The sequence below is a fragment of the Anthonomus grandis genome, chromosome 7, assembly GCF_022605725.1.
Source record: "Anthonomus grandis grandis chromosome 7, icAntGran1.3, whole genome shotgun sequence".
Classification (NCBI taxonomy): domain Eukaryota; kingdom Metazoa; phylum Arthropoda; class Insecta; order Coleoptera; family Curculionidae; genus Anthonomus; species Anthonomus grandis.
Window position 1 is genome coordinate 3,756,462 of NC_065552.1, and position 24,621 is coordinate 3,781,082.

The window sequence follows — 24,621 nt, forward strand, 5'->3', positions numbered from 1 at the left end:
CTGTCTAGTCTATTAATGTCTATTATATTATAGGATTATATTAAAGAAATTAACGTGCAAACATTTAAAAAAATATATATCTGGGAATTCTTTTTTTAAATAAATTCTCTCAGGATAAATTAAATAAATTAACCTTGAAAATTGGAAGTTGCTCTGTTAGGGATAAAATTTCGCTCATATTTTGCAATTAAGAAAGTTAGAGCCTTGAAAATTGAAAAAAAAACCTATGAATAAATTACAAAAATTAACCTTAAAAACTGAATAAGAATTTTCTAGGAATAAATTGCCCATATCTCAAGAATTCAAATCCCGATTACTGATTTCAGTCCTTTTCAAATTTCAATTAACATTAACAGAGTTTTTTTTTAATTTAGATTTAAACAAAGTACACATGAACCAAGTAACCCTGGAAACTCGATTTAAAACTAAACAGCCGCAGAAGAAGAAAATATTTGTTCTTTAGAAAATAATTTCATTGCATCTCTAAAAGGCTGTAATACCCCACCGAAACTAATTTTATTAGGCCCTTTTCGGATATGAATATACATGAAAAGTTCCGTTCTAATACTGATTTTTTAAATCGAACTTTCTAGGATAAAAATAAAAAAATTAACGTTGTATTTTTTTAATTTGAACTTTCTAGGTATAAGTTCGAGAAGTTATAAAAATTTAGAAGTTACAGAACTTTGGCGAGATAAATTCCAAAAATTAACCTTGAAAAAAATTTTTTAGTTTGATTTTTTAGGGGTGAATTAAAAACATTTATCTTTAAATCTGAACTTTCTAGGACCAAATTAATAACGATATGAGCCCTTTTCTAAGAATGGAAATTATTTTTTTAAATTAGTCCTAGTTCGGGAAAACTAGTAAATTTTTCAGAGAGAAATTTCACAATTAAATCTTGGAAATTAGATTTTTTAATGAATCTTGAATGAATCTCTGTTTTTAATGATATTACTCTTCAAAGGACAAATTGCTTATACCTCCATAACCAAGGGAGTCTGGACCTCTTTTAAGTTTTAGCTTGGAAAATGTTTTAACAATTAATAAATTAGCCTTTAAAATTGAAAAAGATTCAAAGCATAAATTATTGTTTCCAGATTTGTGACATTAGAAGGTAATAAATATCAAGAGCATTTTCGAGACTTTGTATCTTTAGATCAAAGTACTAGCATTAGTATATGTAAAACTATTATAAAAGAACTATAGGTCTGTCGATTGAAAATTCACCAGGGCAACGTTATTTATAACGATGGTGCTGATTGTTGTTCGGACGCAACGTTAGATAATTTAGTCAGCAAATGTGTTTGACTTTCAAACCTCTAAAATGGGAATGTTTTATAGATGCATTGCTATCAACTAAGTAATGTATACGACGCTTAAAGCGAATCAGCTGACGATACTAATCTAAAAGGTTCAACTGGTAACGCATTAAGAATAGAAAGTAAAGCCTTCGCGACAAAAAAAATAGATATGATTTTGACGTGACATTGACTGGATCGTTCAACATTTTGTTCATATCAATATTAGCAGTAATCTTCTCCAGTCGAAAGATAAAATCTTCAATCATGTACTAAGCAGCATTCAGATGGAAGGTTTCTTCGATTGAAAAACATGATTCTGTTCATGGATTTTTGAACAACGTTCAGAATTTGCACAATAAAAGTCGAGAAGCAATATGGAAATATTGTGAGAAATTAGAACAAGCTTTGGCAAGTTAATAATACAAAAGATGTTGACGCTACTGATTTGTGTGATGAACTACAGACGTTTGTCCGAAGTCCGTCGAAATCGTTAAATCCCCATGATGTACTAAATTACATTTTACAACATTAATTTTCAGACCTTATGGCTAGTTTAAATGTTGCAATTCGAATTTTACTAATAATTCCAATTTCGGTTTCCAGTAGCAATAGTAGCTTTTCAAAATTGAAATTGATTAAAAGCTACCTGCGCTCAATCATGATTCATCATTTTCTCAGTTAAAGACACAAAAAAAAAATGTATTAATTTAAATACTATAACTTTAGATTTAGTCTATTTACCATCTTTATTAACTATCATTTATTTACAATAATCATATTATAATTGTGTTTAACTTTATTAGTTTAATTTCTAAAAATAAATACGATTAAGACCGTTTTAATTTTGGTAATAGCCACTTTATAGACGTAGACACTCTCGCAAATTTTGCTTTAGGAAGATCAATGCTTTACTTTATTAACATCTCATAAGGAATCTAACACGGTATTTTATGTGTAACTGCATTTTCTTGAATGATACCTACATTCACAAAAAACTAGGATAAATATGTATTTGTATTTAATTTTTAATACTTATATTATTATAAACAACAGGCCTGGCTCAATACAATTTTATTTATGCTAATGTGGGATGCCAAGTGATGTGCATTGCAGTTGGTGGTTTGTTTAGTAGTACTATATCTAAAAAGCTCCACGATTTTAGTCCAGGCTGTATAGCAGTAATTATTCATTTCCTTCCAGATATTTGACGTAATCATCTAGAAAACTGTTCTTCAGAAACTTTATTAAAGACACAAAATGATTTAATTAACACTTTTTGAGTTATTTAAGTTTATCATTATTACTAGCTTCTGACTAGAATTTGGAAAAAACTGTGTCATTAGTTTTAAGGTAAATTCTGAGAAAACTACTTTCAGTATTAAAGTGAAACTTTTAGTAAATGATAAGGAAAGCTTTTCTCTAGAAACTTTATTTATAACTCAAAATAATTTAATTTACATTTTTTGAATTATTTGAGTTCAAAGTCTTTGCTACCCCGTAAAGCTTTTTCATTTATGTGCCCATCTATATATAGATAATAATATGTTATGGTGCCATGTAGGTTGTGCTTCGTGCTTCTCTGTAACAGTTTAATTTTTCACCAGTTAAAATGCAAATATTTTTATGAAAAGTGTTAAGGCAGATTTCTAGAATAAGATCTATTACATGTGAGTTGTAAAAAAACTCCTATTTTAATTCATAAATAGTGTAAAAATCAATGTAAACAACACAATGCATTTACCTGAAGAAAGTCAGCTGTCAACTAGTGAACTCAAAAGTCCATATGTTTTTGTAGCAAACGACGCATTTCGTTTGTCAACAAACATATTGAAATTATATAAAGGAAATCACACTAAAGGTTCAAAGTCAAAGAGTAGCAGGACTCGAAAAATATAAGAAAATGTGTTTGGCTTAATATCTAACTTATTTTGCTACTTGCACAATTTTCCTGCAAATAGTGCATCTGAGAATAATTATAATCTCCCTAGAACATTTGATTCCGACTGATCTGATTCAAAAGGCGTTATTCCAGGAGCTTGGAGAAGTGAAAATGGTAGTCACCATGGGAGAATTGCAGTGCATGCGCAACAAATAAGAAATATATTAAGATATTATTTTATTACACACTAAGGAGAAGTTTCTTGGCCATACGAAATATGTTAAAATTACAAATAAATACAACTTTTTGTTATTTATATGTAAGATACGATAAATGAAATAAATATAAACTCGTTTGAAAATCTCTTTGCACACTCGCTTTCGGCTCAGTTTACCAATATATAGCGAGTCCTAAAAGTGTACGTACGTATTTTTGCCTGGTAAAAATTTCATACTTTCAAAAGCAAACCATTTACTTCCATACTCATTCTCCCTACCAGAACTAGATTTCTTGGTGTCGTTTATTTTCTTTAATTCTCTTAAAAATTGAGTCTAAAGATTTTTCATTTTTTGCTCTGCCGCTTGCTTCTCGACGTTCAATTCTTTAGCAATTTCCATAAGGGCATCGTGCCTCAAGTTTCTGTTCTTGTTTTTAGTTTTAGAATCCAATAGATTCCTTTTTTAGTTTGTATGCCTCAATGAAGGCTATGACTTTATCTTGGTCCCATTCTATTTCTCCAACGAAAATACACGGGTTCTACGAGCTACAATGTCAACAACGCAAGACATCACTGAGTACTACAGTTTCAGTTTGTCAAATGTCGAACGCGGAACATTGAGAAAAATGTACTCACACTAAATTCGATCGACTGCTCTGTCATGTTTACCGACAAGCGTTGGAAACAAATCGACATGTCGATCGATATAATCGATTGCCACGAATGTACACAAGAAGTCGAAAGCGTCGACAGTGTCGACTGGGTGGGAAGGCAGACATATATTATCTGTGGTTAAAAAATTTTCTTAGGGTGAAAAAAATGGCTATAGCAGTAAAGCAGAAGAGTTTTTTTTTGTTTCAAGGAACGAATGACAGTAAATTGAAGTGCTTCATTTCTAACAAATTAAATACTTGAAGTGATGTAATATGCATTTTTCAACCAACGGTTTTCGATTTTGCTTAACAAAATAAATGGTAAAATCAATATAGGGAGGGAACCTATAATTTTAATTTATTGTGTTGTTTAGTTGATTGTAGGATTAATTAAAATCCAAGCTGTTCAAGACTTTTTTTCTTTTAAAGCCAACGTCTCGTCAAAAACTAATAAACCAAATGGAATCATCACAAAAATGCAGCTGTGTTTTTTCATGTTCTACTTTTTACAGTCTAACGAAAAGCTTTAATTTTTCCGTTCGCCTTGAAGAAGGCCTAATATAGGCCGAAACTTTGACTTTAAAAGAAAAAAAGTTTTGAACAACTTGGATTTTAATTGACCCTATATCCAACTTAACCTTTAAAAGTTAACACTAAAATTTTAGGTTAGGCATATGAGGCGTTCAGTTGCAAAACAGCTTAAATCCATTTTTATTCAAAAATGACATATGTCTAAATCCATTTTTATTCAAAAATGGCATATGACGCTGTCTTTTTTAAGACGTTTGACATAAGATGTCAAATTTATTTGGCCACAAAACTTGATAAATGCCAAAGAAATTGCCTTCCAAAAAGTAGTAACGGTAGCAAAACTTTTTTAATCCTTTGTAAATAATGTTTCAAAAGTGTTTCAATCCATTAATCTGCAACGTTTTGAAAACTCTTTTCTTTCATTTACACTTATACCACAGTAATAATACGCGGAATCAAAACTGTTTTGTTCCGCGAGATCTTACAGGCATGTGTTCCACATTACAATATTTTTATGGTTTAGTTTTGTTTTGACTGCGGTATAAATAGGTACGTTGATTTTGTTTGTGCAGTGCTTGAAAGTTAATTTGTGCTGTTTTTGTTAAAAATTTGTTAATTTAAAGAGTCTTACACACATTGTGATATGGAAGACTCATTTTGTCTTGCTACACCTGGTAAAGGCCGAAAGAAATTGCGAAATCCATCAAACTGGAAAAAGATAAAGTTCAAAGGTAATATTTTAAACAAATTTTTGATAGTTAGGTAGGTAGGTACTTAAAATATTTTTTTATTGCAGGTATAAGCCTAAAACTCTACCTAGACACCCCAAATGTCATCATAAAAAAAGTACTTTTGTCGTGAAAACTTGTCTATGCAAGATATTCGAAGATTCCATGAAAAATTCTATAAAAATACTACGAAAATTGCGCAAGATAACTTTATTCTTAAACATACAGAACCAAATGTTCCAAAAGGGCGCCGTCCAATAAAAGGAACTCGAATTAATTCCGTTTCGTTAAAATATTTTATTAAAACTAAACATGGCACTTTCCAGGCTTGCAGTAAAGCCTTTTTATCTATCTTGGACATTTTAAGGTTTCGGGTGCAAAATATAGCTAAAAATTATTTGATTGACACTATACCACCCAAAGAAAATAGCGGAGGGGATAGGATAAGTACAAAATATGCCGAAAGAAGAGAAAATGTAAAAGCATTTATTTTAAGGTTAAAATGTGTTCAGTCTCACTACACTAGGAATAAATCTCGACGACAGTATATGCCAAGTGATCTATCCATAAGGCAGTTGTGGAAAATATACTATGATGAACACAGCAGATTGGCTGTAAAATATGACTATTTCCGGGAAGTATTTACAAGCGATTTTAATATTAGCTTCAAGAGTCCTGCCCCCGATGCTTGCTCGGAATGTATAAGACTTAAAAGCTTAATAACTGCCAAAACCAACAGGGATAATAAGGCAAAGCTAATATGCATGCTACGTGTTCATAATCTAAAAGCAAAGGCATTTTATGAAGCACTTAAAAAACCTGAGGAAAATACTTTAAAATTATCCTTCGACTGTCAAAAAAAATAAGGTGTTGCCCCGAGTCCCAGATCAATCAGCTTACTATTCCAGGCAGCTCTATCTATACAATTTCACAATATGTGAAGGAAATTCCAATGACAAACAGACTAAGGAAAGTATCACTTCATACACTTGGACCGAGAATGTGTGCGCTAAGGGCTCAAATGAAATATCTTCACTAGTTAATCATAAACTTTCTATGGTAGACTTGACTGATGTTACCTCAATCAAACTTTTTTGCGATGGGTGTCCTGGCCAGAACAAGAACGTAACGATGATGGGTATGCTGATGTATTGGCTGTATCACTCTAACTCTACAGTGAATGAAATTATTGTGACATTTCCTGTGGTTGGTCACATTTTTTTACCGGCGGATCGTGTTTTCGGACGAATTAAAAAAAGAGTTAAAAAAAAGGAAGTTATAGTTCATCCTGATGAATATAGCAAATTTTTTTCCGAGTTTTCAACTGTGCTTAATATCGAAGAAGATTGTCAAATATTTAACTGGAAAAAAGCTATAGAATCGGTTATAAAGCTACCTGGGCAGTGGCATTTTAAGTTTGCTCTATGTAAAAGAATTTAAATTTTAAAGAAATGGAACTCAAAAGGAACTCAAGCAGTGTTCGTAAAGGGGGAAGTAAATTACAAAAGCGATTTCGGGATATACAAGTTCGTTTTGAAAAAAGGAAAAACCTTGGCTACTTTAAATTTGAAGCTTCTTCCTAAGGAATGTGCAGTAAAACCAGCCAAGCTTAAGGATGTGGAAGCTTTATTAAAAAAACATTTTGGTTTAGAGTGGAGAAACATTGAAGAGGTCGATTTAACATTTTATAAAAAAATAATTGACAACGCCATTGAATCATTTCATGATACAGAAGTTGAAGGAATGGAACCCATGGAAGAAGACGATGGACTAAGATTTTAATTTTTAAGTTTCATTTAAAAAAAATATATTTGTTTTTAAATTATAAACTTTTACTTATTTAAAACTCCCTAAATCCGACAGATACTGAAACAAAACTTTTTAGTTCCATGGTGCGGTAGCAAAACTTGTTATATCCCTATTAGTTTTGTCCATAACTACTTTTTTTAAACCAAAATTTACTACTTAGTAATAAATATTTAAATAAACAGTTGTCATAAATGTGTATTTTCATTTTAAACCACAAAAATCTGTTCTTACAAGAAATCGGAAGTTTTTCTCTTCTCCTGTAAAATTGGTTAGCACAGATCTAAAGAGTATTGGAATTGGGCGCCTCATATCATTAAATTAGTCAGAATTTAAAAAATTATTGCTTTAATCTTTAAAAGGTTTTTTAAATTCTTAACATTACTCCGGCATAAGCTGTCAGCCTTGGCAACACCTTGAAACCTGTCATTATATGGTACATTCACAGGAACTTAATAAATATACCTGAGTCCTAATGCATATGGCCACGATACCCAAAATTGACCACTGCCTTGTGGCCGCCATGTTTATAGTGGTTGTGTCCTTTTGATGTTGGTCACTCTGAACTTTTTCAGTGTTGCCAACAAAAAATATATTAAATAACGGTAATAAAGTTGAAAGACTGACGTGTAAGTATAGGGGATTGCCTAGTTTTTGGCGATTTGTAAACGACGCTTGTATAATACAGTGTGGCCCAAATTGGATGTACATGTATGGGTATCTTGGAAACTATAAGAGATAGAAAATTGGTTGAATGGGGAAAATTGTAGGGCATTTAGTTACTAGGTTAGTGCCGCTTTTAGAACGATTTTATTTTTTCCCGATTTTGAAATATATGGAAAAAATCAATAAGTTGCATTTTTAAAAAAGGGCTGTATTTTTTTTTATTTCAACGTATTTTTAAAATCTGTAAAAATATTATTAGGACAACGTATACCTGAATTCAGTTTTTATTTTCGACGTTTCGGTTCTGAGATTCCATCCTCAACTTCTTTTTTCTGATGGCGGCCATTTTGTTTTTTCGCTAAATTAAAAAGATCTTTTTTTCCTTTTAAAATGATGTATAACACTTTATGAAAATTTTTTATTCTTAATTTTTCGCTGAGTTGGCCATGACTTTTATTGGCATTTTGTCGTACACACAATTATTATTAACTTACTAACTTATACTTTTACGTAATTTCTAAATAAAACAATTAACTACTTGTAATAATAATATTAAATTAAACTATTCAAAATGACGGCTATTTTTGTTAAAACATTTTTCACATTTCTTTAAGACACTTCTAGTTAACTTGCGCAGGGAGTTTCTATTTATATTATTTAAGACATTCCGAACCTTGTCCTCTAGTTGTTCGAGAGTGTAGAAAACAACTAGATACGAAAAAACTATTTAACACTATAACATATATTATAACAAGAACAAAAAATTAACAAGATAAGAACTACTAAACAAGATAAAAAGTAACATCAAATAAATAATATTTTGCAGAATTGTCAGTAAATGACGCTAAATCATTAAACAATAATAATTGTTTATACAACAAATGGCGTACGTAGTCATGGCCAATTCTGCGAAAAATGAAATTTGTAACTTTTTGACATAAGAATGAAATATTTTCATAAAGTGTTATACATTATTTTAAAGGGAAAAAGATCTTTTTAATTTAACAAAAAACCAAAATGGCTGCCATAAGAAAAAAAGAAGTTGAGGATGGAATCTGAGAATCGAAACGTCGAAAATAAAAACTGAATTCAGGTATGTGTTGTCCTTAAAAATTGTCCTAATAATGTTTTTACAGATTTTGAAAATGCGTTGAAATAAAAAAAAATACAGGCCTTATTCAAAAATGCAACTTTTTAATTTTTTACAAATATTTCAAAATCGGAAAGAGATAAAATCGTTTTAAAAGCGACACTAAATTGATAACTAAATGCCCTACAACTTTCCCCTACATCTTTTATAGTTTCCAAGATACCCATACATGTACACCCAATTTGGGCCACACTCGTCTGCAACAGACAATATAGATTCCTCGTTATTTAATACGTGGATAATGTATCACCATCCGTATTTAAACGTATTTGGTTCACTGTTTCTCAAAAACCAATTGATTATTTTTATTATATTTTGTATTTGTAAACATAACCTCTCAAATTTTAATTGTTTCGTTTCCCCACAATTGGCACAACTGAAATTTTTCAGAGTGACCAATATCGAAAGGACACGATCGCGCAAAATGGCGGCCACTTAGTAGTGGTCCTTTACTTTTCATTGAATTGGCAGTCCATGTATATTTATTATGTTCGTGTACATTCATTATTATTAATTTTCTAAAAAGTACGTATATCCATATTGCTATTACCAATTAAAAACTGTTGGGCGGTTTACGTATATCCTTCCCAGCTCGGCCAGGTATAATAAACCATTGCGGGTAAAACGGATGGGCGTAACCAACCGCACATCGATCCCGGTATGGCGTAGCAGACAGAAGGGAAAACATCGGAATCGGGGAAAATGCCAGAGAACGGAAAACCGGTAACGACCCTGTCAAACCGAAACCGAGACCGCAATTAGCCTTTTTGTAACGAGACCGCGGTCAGATGGATTAATCTGAATTGATCGGGATTCGGTTTACGGATCGTTTTACTCTTTGAGAAATTAATTGATTTATTTGTTGATTAATGGATTCATATAGTTAATAGATTAAGTTAGTAACTATTTTAATATGGAAAATAAGATTATCGTGGGAAGAGACGTGGTTTCCAAAAATTTTTTAAAGTAGAATTTCATCATGTTTTTCCGCAGCAATAATAAAATCCTTAAAAGAAAAACTTAGTGTGTGGAAAAAAATTAAAATAGTTGGATTTGTGCTTGCGTTTTTATCAAACCGACGACAATTCGACCGATGAGGTTAAATGTGCAAAAAAACTCTTGGATGGCTTTTGGATGATGAATTGCGCTTTAAGTTACACGTTTTTAATGTCATTAAAAAGTCATACTATTCTTTAAAGCCATTGTATGCAAACAGATATATAATTAATTTTAACGTAAGAAAAAAAATGTGTGAGTCTTTAGTATTACCTATTATGAATTACTGCAATATTGTTTATTTTCCATGTTTAGACAAAATCACTGCGTACCATTTGCAAAAGCTGCAGATTTATTTATGGACTGAGAAAGTATGATAGAGTCTCTGCAAGGCTATGTGAACTTGGTTGGCTGCGCGTAAAAAATCTATTCTCTTTGCAATTGGCGGTTTTTGTGCATAAACTGCTTGCGTCGTCTACTCCTCCCTACCTCCGCAAAAAACTTACTTTTCGGAAAAATTTACATGAAGCAAATCTAAGATTTATAAATAATTTGTCAATTCCTAGATATCAAACAGCCTTCTTTCGTCGTAGTTTTCTGTATAATGCTGTGGCAATTTACAATGACCTTGTTCCGAATCCTATAAAAGAAATGTCAGTAGCGGGTTTCAACAAAAAACGAAAGCTGCATTTTTTAACAGAACAGAATAGCTGAATTATCAGTAGGTGTTTCTTATTTTTTAATTTTTGATTTTTATGGATCAATGGGTGTATATCTGTTTATTTTTATATTACTATTAGTGTTACCATTATAAATGTTAATTTTTTTCTTTCTGTTGTGCTGTCTAAAATAATTTTGCTTACATTTTTTAAATAGGTTAAGTAGATTAGCCTTTGGCTAGCTTCGCCTATGTACACTATTGAAAAGTACAAGTAAAACCATTATTTATTTATTTATTTATAATTCTCTTTATTCTGGTACTAAAGCAAGAAAGTTTTCGGAACCTTTAGAAGTCATCAAAGATAATTCTGCAGTACATTAGAAGAATGATAAAAATCTCATTAAGAACTATCGACCTATTACGATACTCAACATCTTTTCTAAATATTTTCTATGTGTTCTTCATTCAGCTTTAGATGCTTCGATGAGAGGTCTGAATTTATGAAAGGCAGATCTGCCATGACAAACTTAATTTATCTTATAAACCCATATAATAATAAACAAAATTTATTATTTTTCATGACAGATTTATAATAATATATGTGTACGGAAAATAGTAATAGAACATGAAAAATAAAAGGACATGTCAATGCAGCCTTCAGGCGATGCCAGAAACTGTTTAGGCCCAAGTAAATACCTATTAACAAATATAACAAAATATAAGAATGACGCTTTAAAGTGAAAAAAAAACTTATATAAAAATTTTAGATAATATAAGTTAAAAATGCAAGCACATATACATATATTTAATGCATTAAGGGATAAGGAACGGGAAAGGGGAGAAAAAGGATTAATGTCAGGATAAATACATATATATTACGAATGAAAAAAAAATTATATATATATTTATTTCTATTTTTTTTCTTTTTTTACTGGCGAGAGAATAATAATTGTTTAATTTGTTTTTTAAAGGTAGCACAGGATAAGGCAAATGTTGAAATGTTTAATGAGTTAACAGTATTGGCGAGATTATATGAAAAACTCCTTTTAAAAAGTTCTTTTCTATGTCGCGAAATAGTTAGTAGATGTAATTGTGTAAAGCGTCGGTGGTGAGAATTTATTCGAGACTGGACTTTACTGTATAAATATAAAGGTGTTTTTAATTTTAAAACTTTATAACTAAGAGAAGCAAAATGTAATTTTCGACGATTGAACATATTTAACTATCCTTAAGCTTATGAGATTTATGATTTCGGTGACGAATTCCAAAAATAAGACAAAGGCATGCATTTTGCACTTTTTGAATTCTACGAGAGTTGACTTGATCTAAAAAATGGTTCTAAAGCATGGTCCATACACGATATCACAATGGTTGAAATTGGATAACACTAAAGAATCACAAGGATGCTTTTTTAAGTCTTGACCTATGACTTTTCTTTGGTTATAGATAAGTTTAACTGCACTATGTGCTTTCTTTAATTTATCAGTTATATGCTCATGAAATCGAAGATCAGAATCAATAATAAGACCTAAGGGTTTCGAAGTATTAGTTATTATAATAGGGGTGTCATTTATTTTTATTTTGAGTTCCTCGCTTATTCTAGATCTGTGGCTTTTATGTCCTCCAAATAAGGTAACTGACGATTTTGTAGGGTTTATTTTTAAATGATGTTGTTTGGAAACTGTAATTAGATGTTGGAGATCGGTATTAATATTTTGATTTGCAGATGTTATATTATTAGCGTTAAAGTGAAAATAAATCTGAGTATAGTGGGCGTACAAATGGTAATTTCAAAATTATAAAAATTCTTTAAATCGGCAAGTATAAATTGTATAAAGAAGTGGTCCTAATATACTTCCTTAAGGGACACCCACAAATAGAGGTATAATATTAGATTTGGAATTGTTTGCTGTCGACGATTACTCAAAAAAGAAGTAAAAAATTTAACTGCACAATTTCAAAAGCCGATATATAGCAAGATAGACAATATCGGAGTCAATAAATGACAATTCACCAGTTAATGTTATCTATACGGAATTCTCGAAGGCTTTTGATCGAGGTTTTACACCACGGTATTCTTGCTTAATAAACTTTTTTAATTCTTACCTTACCGATCACCTTTAGCACCTGGAATGTTATGGTCGTAGTTCAACTCAGATAGCTGCAACATCTCTGGAATTCTACAGGGTTCCATAATAGGGCGGCTTTTCTTTAACTCATTTATAAATAGTATATCAGAACAGCTAATGCGGTAAACGTGGGCCATTCGCATCCACATGTGAGATACTACCACATCGGATTTAGGTGACGTAAATTGGTCCTACGGGACTTCGTCGTTATGCCGATATGTCCGGTTTTCAATAAAAAGAAGGAAAAAAATTGCATAATGGCCTCTCTTGGATCAAAATATTCCCGAGTTAAAATACCCTTACGTTCGGATCTCTTGGTGTCGGCTAATCTGGAAGATCCATCAAACATAAAACATCTAACACCCGATTTAGGTACAACTTCGAACTCGCCGTCTTCATTAGAAGCTATATATCTTGCCAAGCTCCGGAAGCCCCAGGTTTCGATGTTATTTGGTTCAACCGAAAAACCCACAAATTATTTCTGCTTCATCTACAGTTCACCCAGCGATACAACCTACAAGAGGTTTTTTATCGACCTTGCTGATAAAATCGAAAATCAAAGTCGAAGTCAAAAGTGCTCTATTACTCCAAAAAACATATATATTTTCATTGACAAAGCCTAGGTAAGGCTTTAAAACTAGCCGAAAGTAAGAGACAAAGCTAATAAATATAAATAAAACAGACTAAGCTAAAGCTTTACATATACTAGATACACTTTAAAAAACACAAGAAAATCTTACACACTATCTATCACTAATCCCGATAGAATTTCTCCAAGCTATAATAAGCCTTGTTTAGGAATTCTCTCTTCAACAGTCCACGAAAGATCTTAAGGCATGAAACAGTTCTCAGAGCAAAAGGTAAATGATTAAACAATTTACGTCCCTCATATCAAATCAAATTTATTCAAATTTAAATATTCATACAACACATTTGAGTTCTACAAAATTTTTTTTTTATCAAAAATTTTGTTTAATTGGCATCTAGTGGTTGATACCACTGTATGTGCACTGAAATATTACTTATATAGTATTTCCTAAAAATGTAAATGCATCATATATTCATTCATTTTCCTATTTATTTACAAGTGCGGAATTAAGTCCTATTTTTCTACCCTATGACATAAGTTTAGAAAAAGTTTCATAATTATTTACAATAAAGTCCTTACACCTCTCATTAAAAATCTTAATCCTACTTATAGTTTTAATTTTATTTGGCATTAAGTTGTAAAATTTTGGTGCTAAATAATTTGCAAATTTTAAATTTATAGTTTTTTTATTTGGTGGTATAATTAAGTGTCTATTAACATTTGCTCTTGTTTGATGATGATGATATCAATTATCTCTTGACCAATGCTGTTCTTGGCTTTGGCAAAGGTAAAATGGAAGCCTGTCGCGTCACATATCCTTGGTTAGTGCGTTGGATTCGAATACGGTCTTTAAAAATAAGAGATGAGGTTTCCAAATTAAAGAGAGATGTCAATGTTAAAATTGTCTGAGCCACAAACTGAGGCCTGCAAGATTCTCTCTGGTTGATGATAACTAGAAATGTAATTGTCTTTTTCTAAAGGATGAATAAAATAGTTAGAATAAATAGAATGACATATCTAAGATGCGACTCAAAGAGGCTAAAATAAACTGAACGTGCAAGATCCTGACCCAATTCATTCCTAATAGCTCTTATTGCAAAACAATCTGATGATAATTTCTTGCTTAAGTGTATTATTTGATCTTCAAAATGCAGCCCCCCAGCAATTAGAATGCCAAGAAATTCCGCTACTTTTGGGACCGAGAGGCGATCCTCCTTCAAGAGCAAACCCCCACATCACATCTAAACCCAACAATATGCATGCGTCTTACTTCATGTTCAAGGAAAGTCGGTTTGAATTAAACCATTCTCTAGCTACCTTAAGTTCTTGAGATATTATATGTTTTAACTCTATTATACCCAGTTCCTGCAGTATGGAAGTATCGTCAGCAAAGAGAATAAAAATGTAAAGATGCCAAAGATGTAGGTCTAGACAGGTAGACTAGATCGTTTATATAAAGAAGAAATAAAACCTGTCCCACGACAGAACCCTGTGGCAACCCACATTTGATTTTTAGTGAAGATGACCTTAATCCAGAGTTTACAATAAGTTGACAGCGACCTTCAAGGTAGCGTTCAAACCAGGACAGAGCAACACCTCGGAACCCATATCTCTCCAGCTTAGAGAGCTTAGACACAATCGAATGCTTTTGATAGATCACAGAACACTGCCGCCGATGTGTTCCCATCATTCACGCCCAAGTAAACCATCTCCAAAAAGCTGTAAATAGCGTCCTGAGTGCCGACTGAGACCCAAATTTCTTAGATGCTATCAAATTAAATAAATGAAGATATTCCCACATTATTTTTTTTAACCAATTGTTCCATGACGTTGAAGAGAGTTGGAAGCAAATAAATTGTACGAAAATTGGGTCCAGAGTCACCACCCTTATATAGAGAAATCACCATTGCAGACTTCAGACAGGACGGAAACAGACCCTGTGACCAAGACGCATTAATTCGGGCAGATAGAGCATCCACAGCAGTGACAGGTAAGTGCAAGAGAACCTCAACAGAGATTCCGTCAATTCCACTGGACCTTTTGCCCCTAATTTTTGAAATCACCTCTTCAAGTTCTTCCCCGGTTAGTGTCAAAAAAAGTCGACGAACCACTACAGACAACACTTTTAAGATATGAAAGGGTATCGGTCTATAAGAGGATAATTTTTGTGTCACGTTGGTGGCCAAATCATGATAGAATTTGTGATTATCCCAGATTGTTGCCCCTGGCTGCAGACTAGTTACGAAATTTATTTATTATTTCGCAATTTTGTTTTTGTTTATTTTTTTCCATTAAAGAACCTTTTACTATTAAGTATTCAGTTTTGATAGCTCTGATAAGTCTCAGGCTCGTACTAGGCTAAGATTTATGTTTTCTGCTTTTATGCCAAATTAGGCGCACAGAAAATACTTTATTAAATAAATCGTACATGGTATTCTAAAAACTTCCTACAGTGTTAAAATTGGAATCTTAGTTCTGCCTATTTGCTCCAGCGCACAAGGAAGAAAATCTTACACAACTGCATTACGGGTGGTCTTAGTATCTTGGTATAGCTTGGTATAATTTGCAAGCATACCACCCAAGTGCAGAAAACGTCCACAAGGTCAACTGACTGACGTAAGTAAAATCTATAAAATCTGATTGACGTATTCTGAATGGACTAATAATGAGAGATGATAAATAGATGACTTTGCGATCAGTTCTGTTGACCATTTACTAGGCAATGACAGCAATGGAACAAGCAGACTTCCTGAGTCAGATATTTGCATCAAACTATAAATGTGCGGTAGAGTCAGCACTCTACCGTTTTCTTTCATACAGAAGAGATCTTTTCCCTGGAGACTGAAAACTTTGCTTCTCAGATAGCACAAACATATTTAATGCATATGCTCAGAATATTCTTATCTGGCAAGAATATCTCATATCTATATCTTTCCAACTATATCTTTTTCTTTTCTATAACATATGTGTTAGGCATATCTTAGGATAGTCTTCTTTTAATTAAAAACAAAAATAATAAACATACCTTTTCTTATGAAATCAATAATATCCTTGAAAAATATTTCAACTTTTCGAAGAAAATTTTAACTGAAACTAATATTCGTGGCCATGGATGAAATTCTGAATGAATTTTGTCCATTGGAGGTATTGAAAAGAATCAGAAGTTCTTAAAAGGATCCTGATGGACGTTGGACCTAGGTGTAAAAATGTTGCAAAGGTGTGCAGAATTGTCTTTAAAGGTTTTTATTTTTTTACTCGAAAACCTTGTGTTGTACGAAGATTGAACGAAGGGTTTTTGGAATTTTTGTTTTTAGAACAAGCAGTGGCGTATCATTTTTTTTTTCAAGAATAATCACCATACGGACACCATAGATTTAAAAAAAGCCTTGAAAACTCTTAATTCGGTATAATTCGATATAATAATTAAAATACAGAATTATTAAGCGTTTTTAATCAGTTTCCTTAATTTCAGAATTACGGAATACTTAATGTTTAATGTTTTTTAAATCATTTGAAATTTCTTTTTGAAAATTGTAGAGTAATTTTAATTGATTTTTAATTTTTTCTAAATTCAATCATTTGGAGACATTTTCCAGTTAATCCAGGCATTCCTATTTTCTATTTATTAAAGTATTTAAAATAATTTTTCATTTGAAAAAAATAGTTTAAATATTTTCTCTATTGCCATACATCGGCAAAAATTTAATGTTCCATTATGTACCAATCAGTTTCCTTTTTCCAGAATTTTTTTCCTTTGACGTTGTTCCAGACATTTGAAGGAATTTAAACTTTCTTTTCTACTTTATTTTTGTTTTTTATAATTGATATGAAGTAGTTTTCCCATAAAATATAAGATATAGATATAGATATAGATAAGATATAAGATACTCAAAAAATGATTATGCTCATCAATTACCGTCCGATTTCTTTAGTCCATTCCCAAGTTAATAATGGTAAAAACTTGTCAATCAGCAAATTTTGAAATACCTGGACCTGCCACCAATATTATCAGCGACCGTCAGTATAATAATTAGAAAACACAGGTTTACAGGCGATCTGTTGGCCTACATCACGCATGTTTGGAATAAGGCTATCGAGAAATATGGTGACTCGTGTGCAATAGCTCTGGATATTTCAAAGGGATTTGATAAAGTATAAAAATTTCTTAAGAAAGCTGTATTCTTATAGTTTTCCACCAATCAGAACCAATCCATCCAGATTTTTATTAAAGGTCTCATGTTACGTTAATTGACCATCTAGTTTTACGCACTAGTACGTAAAAAGACTTTTTTAGGCACTAGCGCGTAAAAAATGAAACCTTGGGAAGTGTGTAAAGTGAGCATTTTACGCACGTTAGTAGAAAAAAGTCTTTTTACACTAGTGCCTAAAAAGTAATTTGATGTGTATTTTATAATTTGTCAGAAAATGTTTTGACGTTTTTTTTTTTTACCGTAAAGTCGTTTAAATGCATAAAGTAATTTGGTATTTTTGATTTTCTTTTTAATGTTTTATTCGGTAGTAGAAAATTTTTTGTATGTTACACGTGTGTAAAATCCCCTTTTTTTTATTCATGGGAATTGTCAAATTTCCCATTCACAAAAAAAGGATCATTTTACACGCTCGTTACATAAACAACTATTTGGCCTTAAAATTAGGGAAAAAGAGTATAAAAAATAAAACACGAGTTCCGTATATTTTCAATAATAGCTTTTAATAAATATCACCTACAATAATATAGGAAAAACAAGATAAACCAGTGCGTCGGTCAACATTATTTGGTAACAATCGTCTCGTACTGCCACAATATTCTTCAGCAATAACCTTTATCAATAAAGTCAATATACAACCACCGATTTTTCAAACTAAAACCTATCGCTATTTACACTATACAAGTGGATATATATTATTAAGTATATACGTTATCTATTTACTAGCACATATAGGAACCAAATATTTACAAAATGAAAAAAAAACATATATTGCCAGTTTTAATTTACAATTTGAACCCGCCAAACAATTCCCCAAAAAAAAAATCTCGCAAAATAAAATTATCTCTTATAATACAAATTAACTAAATAGTATGACTAGATTTTGAGGTAAACGAACACACCTTTGCTCTCTCTCTCTAACACAGGCCAACAAAATGAGACACTTAAATATTATGCTTTTTAATCGGTGACGTCAGGGTTTTCAAGTACAATAAAAATTCAATTTTTGAGGTTATTGAGGACTCTGACCACGCACAAGATGTTTTTAGTACAAATTTTTAAAGGGGCCAAGAGGTTATTTTTAGAATTGTACTAAAAACAAATTTATATAAAAAAATGGGCGGCGCATGATCAGTTTTCGGTACATGTCATTAAATAATCAATTTGTAAAGATTGTACAAATTTTCAAATTAAAAAATGAAAGTACTAAGAACGCATACTACAAACTCACCAAGACTGCAATTGTTTCAATTTAATAAAAACAATTCGTAGTAAAAATGTCTTATGCGTGGCCATAGTTTAATTGTTTCAATTGTCTCTATTTAATGACAAATTTAAAGTAATAAAAAGAAATTTGGATGGTGAGGTGATATTTCTGGCCACACATAGGGCATTTTTATTAAAAATTTCTAAATAGCTCAATTTTTTTATAAATGTACTAAAAACTCTTTTATATAAGAAAAAATGTGACCACGCATAAGTAGTTTTTGGTACATATCATACACAGGTCCAAGAAACATTTGTATGAAACTCTTCGGAAAGAAACGCCCTTTCTTTAGCTAAAACCCTTCTAAGAATATTTCTTGAGAGTATTATCAAGAAAAGAAAAAAAATTTCGTGGAAAAATATGCTAAAAAATGCCCGAACCAAAACTGCGATAATTTCCCAAATCCTTGATCGAGAATAATGTTTTATCCTGAGATCAATGTTCAGAAATCTCTTTATTTACGTGTGAAAAAAATATGAAAATACCTAAAATGATCCCTGAGTTATGATCATGTCTAAAAATGCATAAAAATATTAATATTGAAATCATTGGAATACGTTAAATTATATTTCAAATAGGAAGTTACGGATAATCAAGGCTGTACAATTATTTCGATTTAATGGAAAGAAGATTGAGGCAAGTACGAAGTTACTTCCTACTTCTCTGGTGCTGTGCCATTTCAGTAGGTAAGGTGAACCAGTGAACGATAGAACATCGCATATTTGCATAGATACGTTTATCCGAAATAGAGAATCAGTCATCACTATGCAGCAGCTTTTTCGCACTCATTTTAGTATTGGTAGACGTGGAGCGGTGCCATCCTGTCACCTAATCTTAAGATGGATAACGAATTTAAGAACAACGGATGATGATCATGAAAAAAAAATTCGGGAAAACGTAGAACTAGGTCATCCCTACGAATTACAGATTTTCCAGCATTTAAAGAAAAGAGATTTTGAACATCGCTACAAGAATGTAAAGAACTTTGGAAAATACCTTAGGTCAGCATCTTCTAATGGGTGGCGAATCTTATTTTCACTTAGATGGAGCAGTTAATAAACAGAATTACAGGTACTAGGCTCCTGAAAATCCTCGACATATCCATGACCATCGTCTGCATTTTAAAAAAGTCATAGTATTGTGTGCCAATGGTCCATATTTCTTCGAAGGGACTAGTCGTTTCATCACTGTTAATTCTAATTGCTACGTTCACATGATCCAAAAATTTGTGGGGCCAGAATTACGCAGAAAAGGAATAAACTCAAGGAGTATGTAATTGCAGCAAGATATTATTCAATGAATGTTACGTAACCTGTTCCCAGGAAAACTCATTTCACATTTTGGAGATGTGCTCTCGACTGAGGTATAAATATGTAATATGCTAACAAGTCTCGTAGTTTGACCGAGTTGAAGAATGAGATTCGCAAGGAAGTCCTGCAGCTGCATCCATATTTGATGGTCACCATCTTGGTGATATTATTTTATTTTATTTTTAATATAAGGTTCATTTTGAAGATAATAAAGTACTGTTTCTTGCAAATGTCCTGTGTAACATCCCTGTATATAAAAAATTTGATCTTAAAAAGATTGGGCAGTGGTACATAGCCTCTGGTCTTATTGATAACGAAAATTGAAGAGATTCTCATGCATCATGTACATGAAGATATTGGAAGTGTCCCAGGCACTAAGTTATCTCAGGATATTGCCACACCAGCTAATTCAGAGATGGTGGTTAATGCCACAACTGGAGGAAAAGATAGAGAAACTATTTTAATTGAGTCCATGGATAACTGCAAAGCATATGGTCAAGGAATTATTCCATTTTGGTTCGAATGGTAAACTTGAAACGATATGATCAACACTTGATACAAGGAGAGAACTTTGGTGTATGCTCTGAAGTAGCGACTTCAGGGCATAGGTTTTCCGTCTGCCAATTTGACCCTGGACCCGAGCAGTAAAGTACGACGCCTTCTTAAAGAAAATCAAGATATGTTTTCCTCGAATGGCTTAAGGAAGTACTGACTTTGTGCAGCATTGAATCAATAAGGAACTAACTCCAACAAGCCAACCACCTCGAAGGATTCCGACAGCTAAACAAGGTGAAGTTTCTTTAATGTTTCAAGAAATGAGGACACAAAGAGTGATAGGGTGCTTGGATATCCCCAGTTGTACTAGTGAAGAAAAATGACGGATCTACCACATTTTGTATTGACTATCGGCGACTGAATGATAATACCAAAAAGAACAGTTATCCCCTACCAAGAATTGATGATATACCATGGATACGCTATAAGGTTCACAATGGATTTCAATGCTCGATCTGAAGAGTCAAAACTGGCAGGTAAAAATGTATCCAAAAGATAAGGAAAAAAACGCATTCTTGACTTAAACAGAACTTTGGCAATCGAGAGGCAATTACACGCTTTGGACCCTTTAATGCTCCAGCTACCTTTGAAAGACTTATGGAAACTGTGCTACGTGGAATGACTTTAAATATTTCAAACTTTTATTTTGGATACAGATGCAAGCAGTGCTGGAATTGGAGCTATAAAGATGACGAACAAGTGATAGCTTATTTCAGTAAAACGCAAAGCCAGAAAGAAACCATTGTGTGACCAGACTAGAGCTATTGACAGCAGTAAAAGCTATTGAACATTCTCATCAATATTTGTATGATCAACGATACATTCTTAGGACTGACCATGCTTCTCTAAAATAGCTGTTTAAGTTCAAAAACCCTGAAGGACAAGTAGCAAAGTGGCTTCAACGACTACAACAACAGTGTCACTTTACAATAGAATCAAAATACCGATGCTTTATCCAGGCGACTTCGTGTGGAAACATTGCCTTAAGAAGGAATTGAAACAACAGCCAGAGATATTTATATGTCGTCGTATTGCCATTGACAGTTTTGAAGAGTGGGACGCATCTAGTACGAACAAATCTTCAGAACTAAAAGTTTCTGAACTCAATGAAATTACACATGAATAGTTTTTGGTACACAGAGTTTCTACTAATTGTACTAAAAACGAATTGTGCGTGGGCAGAAGCTATGGGTCACCGAGATTGTTACAATTGTTTTGATTTAATGAACAAAATTTTCTGATGTATTTTTAGTACAAATTTGTTTGGATAGTGCCGATTTGAAAGAAATAATCGCACGATGATTTTAAGCATTTGACTTTGCACAATTCTTTTTTTAGTACAAATTTTATAATTTTATTTATATAATAATTGGACAAATTTCTAAATGGGCCAAGAATTCACATTAAAAGTTGTACTAAAAAAAAAATTACGGATAACCAGGACTGTAAAATTGTTTCGATTTGATAGAAAAAATTCAATGATGCATTTGAATGGTGCTGATTTAAAATAAATAATTACATGGTGATTTCAGACCTTTGACCTTGCACAAGGCTGATTTAGTACAAATTTAAAAATGGGTTAAATTTTTACTTTCACAATTGAACAAATTTCTAAATGGCCAAGAATTCATATTTAAAATTGTACTAAAAACGAATTATGCCGGATGTTACGGATAACCAAGACTGTACAATTAATTCAATTTAATAGAAAGAATTGCGTGATGGTGCAAGGTCTTTAGTTATACACAAAGCGTTTTTAGTACAAACTTTATTTGTTGGGATTGTACTAAGAACGCCTTTTCCATGGCCAGAGTTTGTACCAATTCTGTTTAATGCAATAATCTGGTTAATGGAAAAAATTGTGTTATGGTTCGGCGTTTCTAGTATATATATTTTTTTTAATTGTACTTAATAAAGTCTGAAAATATCTGTTGAATTTTAAAATTGAAATATCTCAACGGGAAAAAGAGATATTCGAACAAACTCTTATTTCCCAACAATCCCGAGTGCATTTTTCTTCCCTTTAAAGCGAGAAAAATGGTTTTCTAACGATTTTTGCACTTTTAGATTAGAATACCATTGAAAACCTTGAGAAAATGATTGTGTCAAAATTTTGTTAGCCTGTATAATCGGCCTTTAAAAAAAAGTTGCCTAATCAACGTGACTTAAAAAGTTATTTTATCTTTTCATGTTTCTGCTTCATTATCGACCCTCCTTATCATATCGATTAATACTTTTATAATTAAAAAAAAAAACAAATATTTAAATTGATAAGATTTGCGTGAAAAGTGACCTTAAAACACTTTTTCAATGTTATTTTTCTTCTTCCCCAGTATCAAAAAAAAATTACACTTTTTAAAATCACTCGATTATGCACAAACGAAACGTTTCATTAGAATTAAAATAACGTAAATTTTTTCTTATCTCCCGATTGAGATCAACCACACTTTCCATATATAGAACACATCTATTCGGGGGTCTACCAATGGGGCCACCGGGGCTGACTGAACAACACGGGGTGGTGGTGGGGCACGTGGGCCCCCATAAGTGGCCCCAAATGACCCGGGGGGATTTGCAAGTTGTCTTGGGGCTTCGGCCCACCACCTAGGCAGGGTTTACCATCGCGCACTAAAACCGGAACTGCCACCCTTCGGGGTGACGGTAGGGCATTGGAGTTTTGTTGATCGTGCATCCCTTTTTCGCTTAGGGCTCTCTTGGTCTTGTATCTGAAAAGAATAAAAAAATGTTAGATGATGTTTATCGCATAAGTCTTTCATTAACATAGTTCAAACTCCTAAATGAAAAAAATCAATTTAGCTAATACCAGATTAAATAAATAAATCGCTTAACCATAATATTTTGACGTTCGCTCGGTGGCAGATATTACTATCAACTTGTGCCTAATCCTTTTCAATTTGATTGATACTCTAAAAGCAAGCAATTATGAGCCGCATAAATCCCCCCGGTTAATCTGTTTATAACTTATTTATACTACCAACGAATTTTCTCATTTTTGAAAGATAATCTGCGAGAGTATTAATTTTCGTGAAAGGGGAATTTTCACCCGGTTACTTTCGATCCTAGAAAGGAAACAAGGGCAAATTTTGGTCCTACGTTACATAAATTATCATATTACTTTTTTTTAATTTATTATCAAGGAAATTAAGTAAATAAAGATTATCACCACGAGTCGGATTTGTCACCAATAAATAATATATTTTATTTATTTTTGACGGTTGCCATGATTTGATCTATAATTAAAATATAAATTTTGTAATCAGTCACACGATCGGTACTCGTGATAAAAACAAGCGTAATTTGGACCCAGATATGAAGTCAATTTTTTTTTATTATGTATTTATCGATGTTGCTAGGTCGGTCGGCATTAAATAAGTAAAAACATTATTTATTTAAACGCCCTGTATGTAAATGTGGATGTAATAACTCTACAACTCTCCTCAATTACAAAAGAAATAAATTTATCTTAAAAAACGTCATAACAGTACAATAGTAATTACAAAATAAACCAGCCATAAGTTAACAATATCAACGGATTATACTATCACGTATGCAACGAACTAAAGAATTCAGTTTCAAATTGTCCCAGTCTGCAGATTCTAGAGATAAATTTATTCAATTAATGCGGTGGATTAGATAATGAAAACTAACATTAAAGGTCTTGATGGAACATAGGAATCAATTTTTACAAGTAACTCAGAAGCTGTCACCCTTTTATGCAAAATTTTATAAAGGGTTAAGAAATCTCTTTTTTGATGATATGCAGTATAGGGACCATATTCAGCAATTCAGGGAATCTTCATAATTATCTAAGATATTTAGCTTAAGAACTTGTGCTCAACCAATTTGGGGTTATGAATTCCATTGTATGAGAAAACGATATAAGATACGTAGTCTAAGTGAGAACGCACAAAGGAATAGTGAAGGAATTTTGAGGACTTGATATCCATTAAT

At 32.1% G+C, this 24,621-nt stretch overlaps 1 protein-coding gene across 2 annotated transcripts in view; it reads right to left on the reverse strand.

The window, feature by feature from the left end:
* Window positions 1-17,999: 17,999 nt before the first annotated feature.
* The window catches only part of LOC126738652 (homeobox protein zampogna-like), a 45,967-nt gene continuing 39,345 nt past the window's right edge, over window positions 18,000-24,621 (reverse strand). For both annotated transcript variants that reach the window (XM_050444079.1, XM_050444078.1), the window contains exon 5: window positions 18,000-23,375. In XM_050444079.1, the coding sequence (XP_050300036.1) occupies window positions 23,129-23,375 (247 nt within the window). In that variant the 3' untranslated portion in view covers window positions 18,000-23,128. The remainder of the gene's footprint in view (window positions 23,376-24,621) is intronic.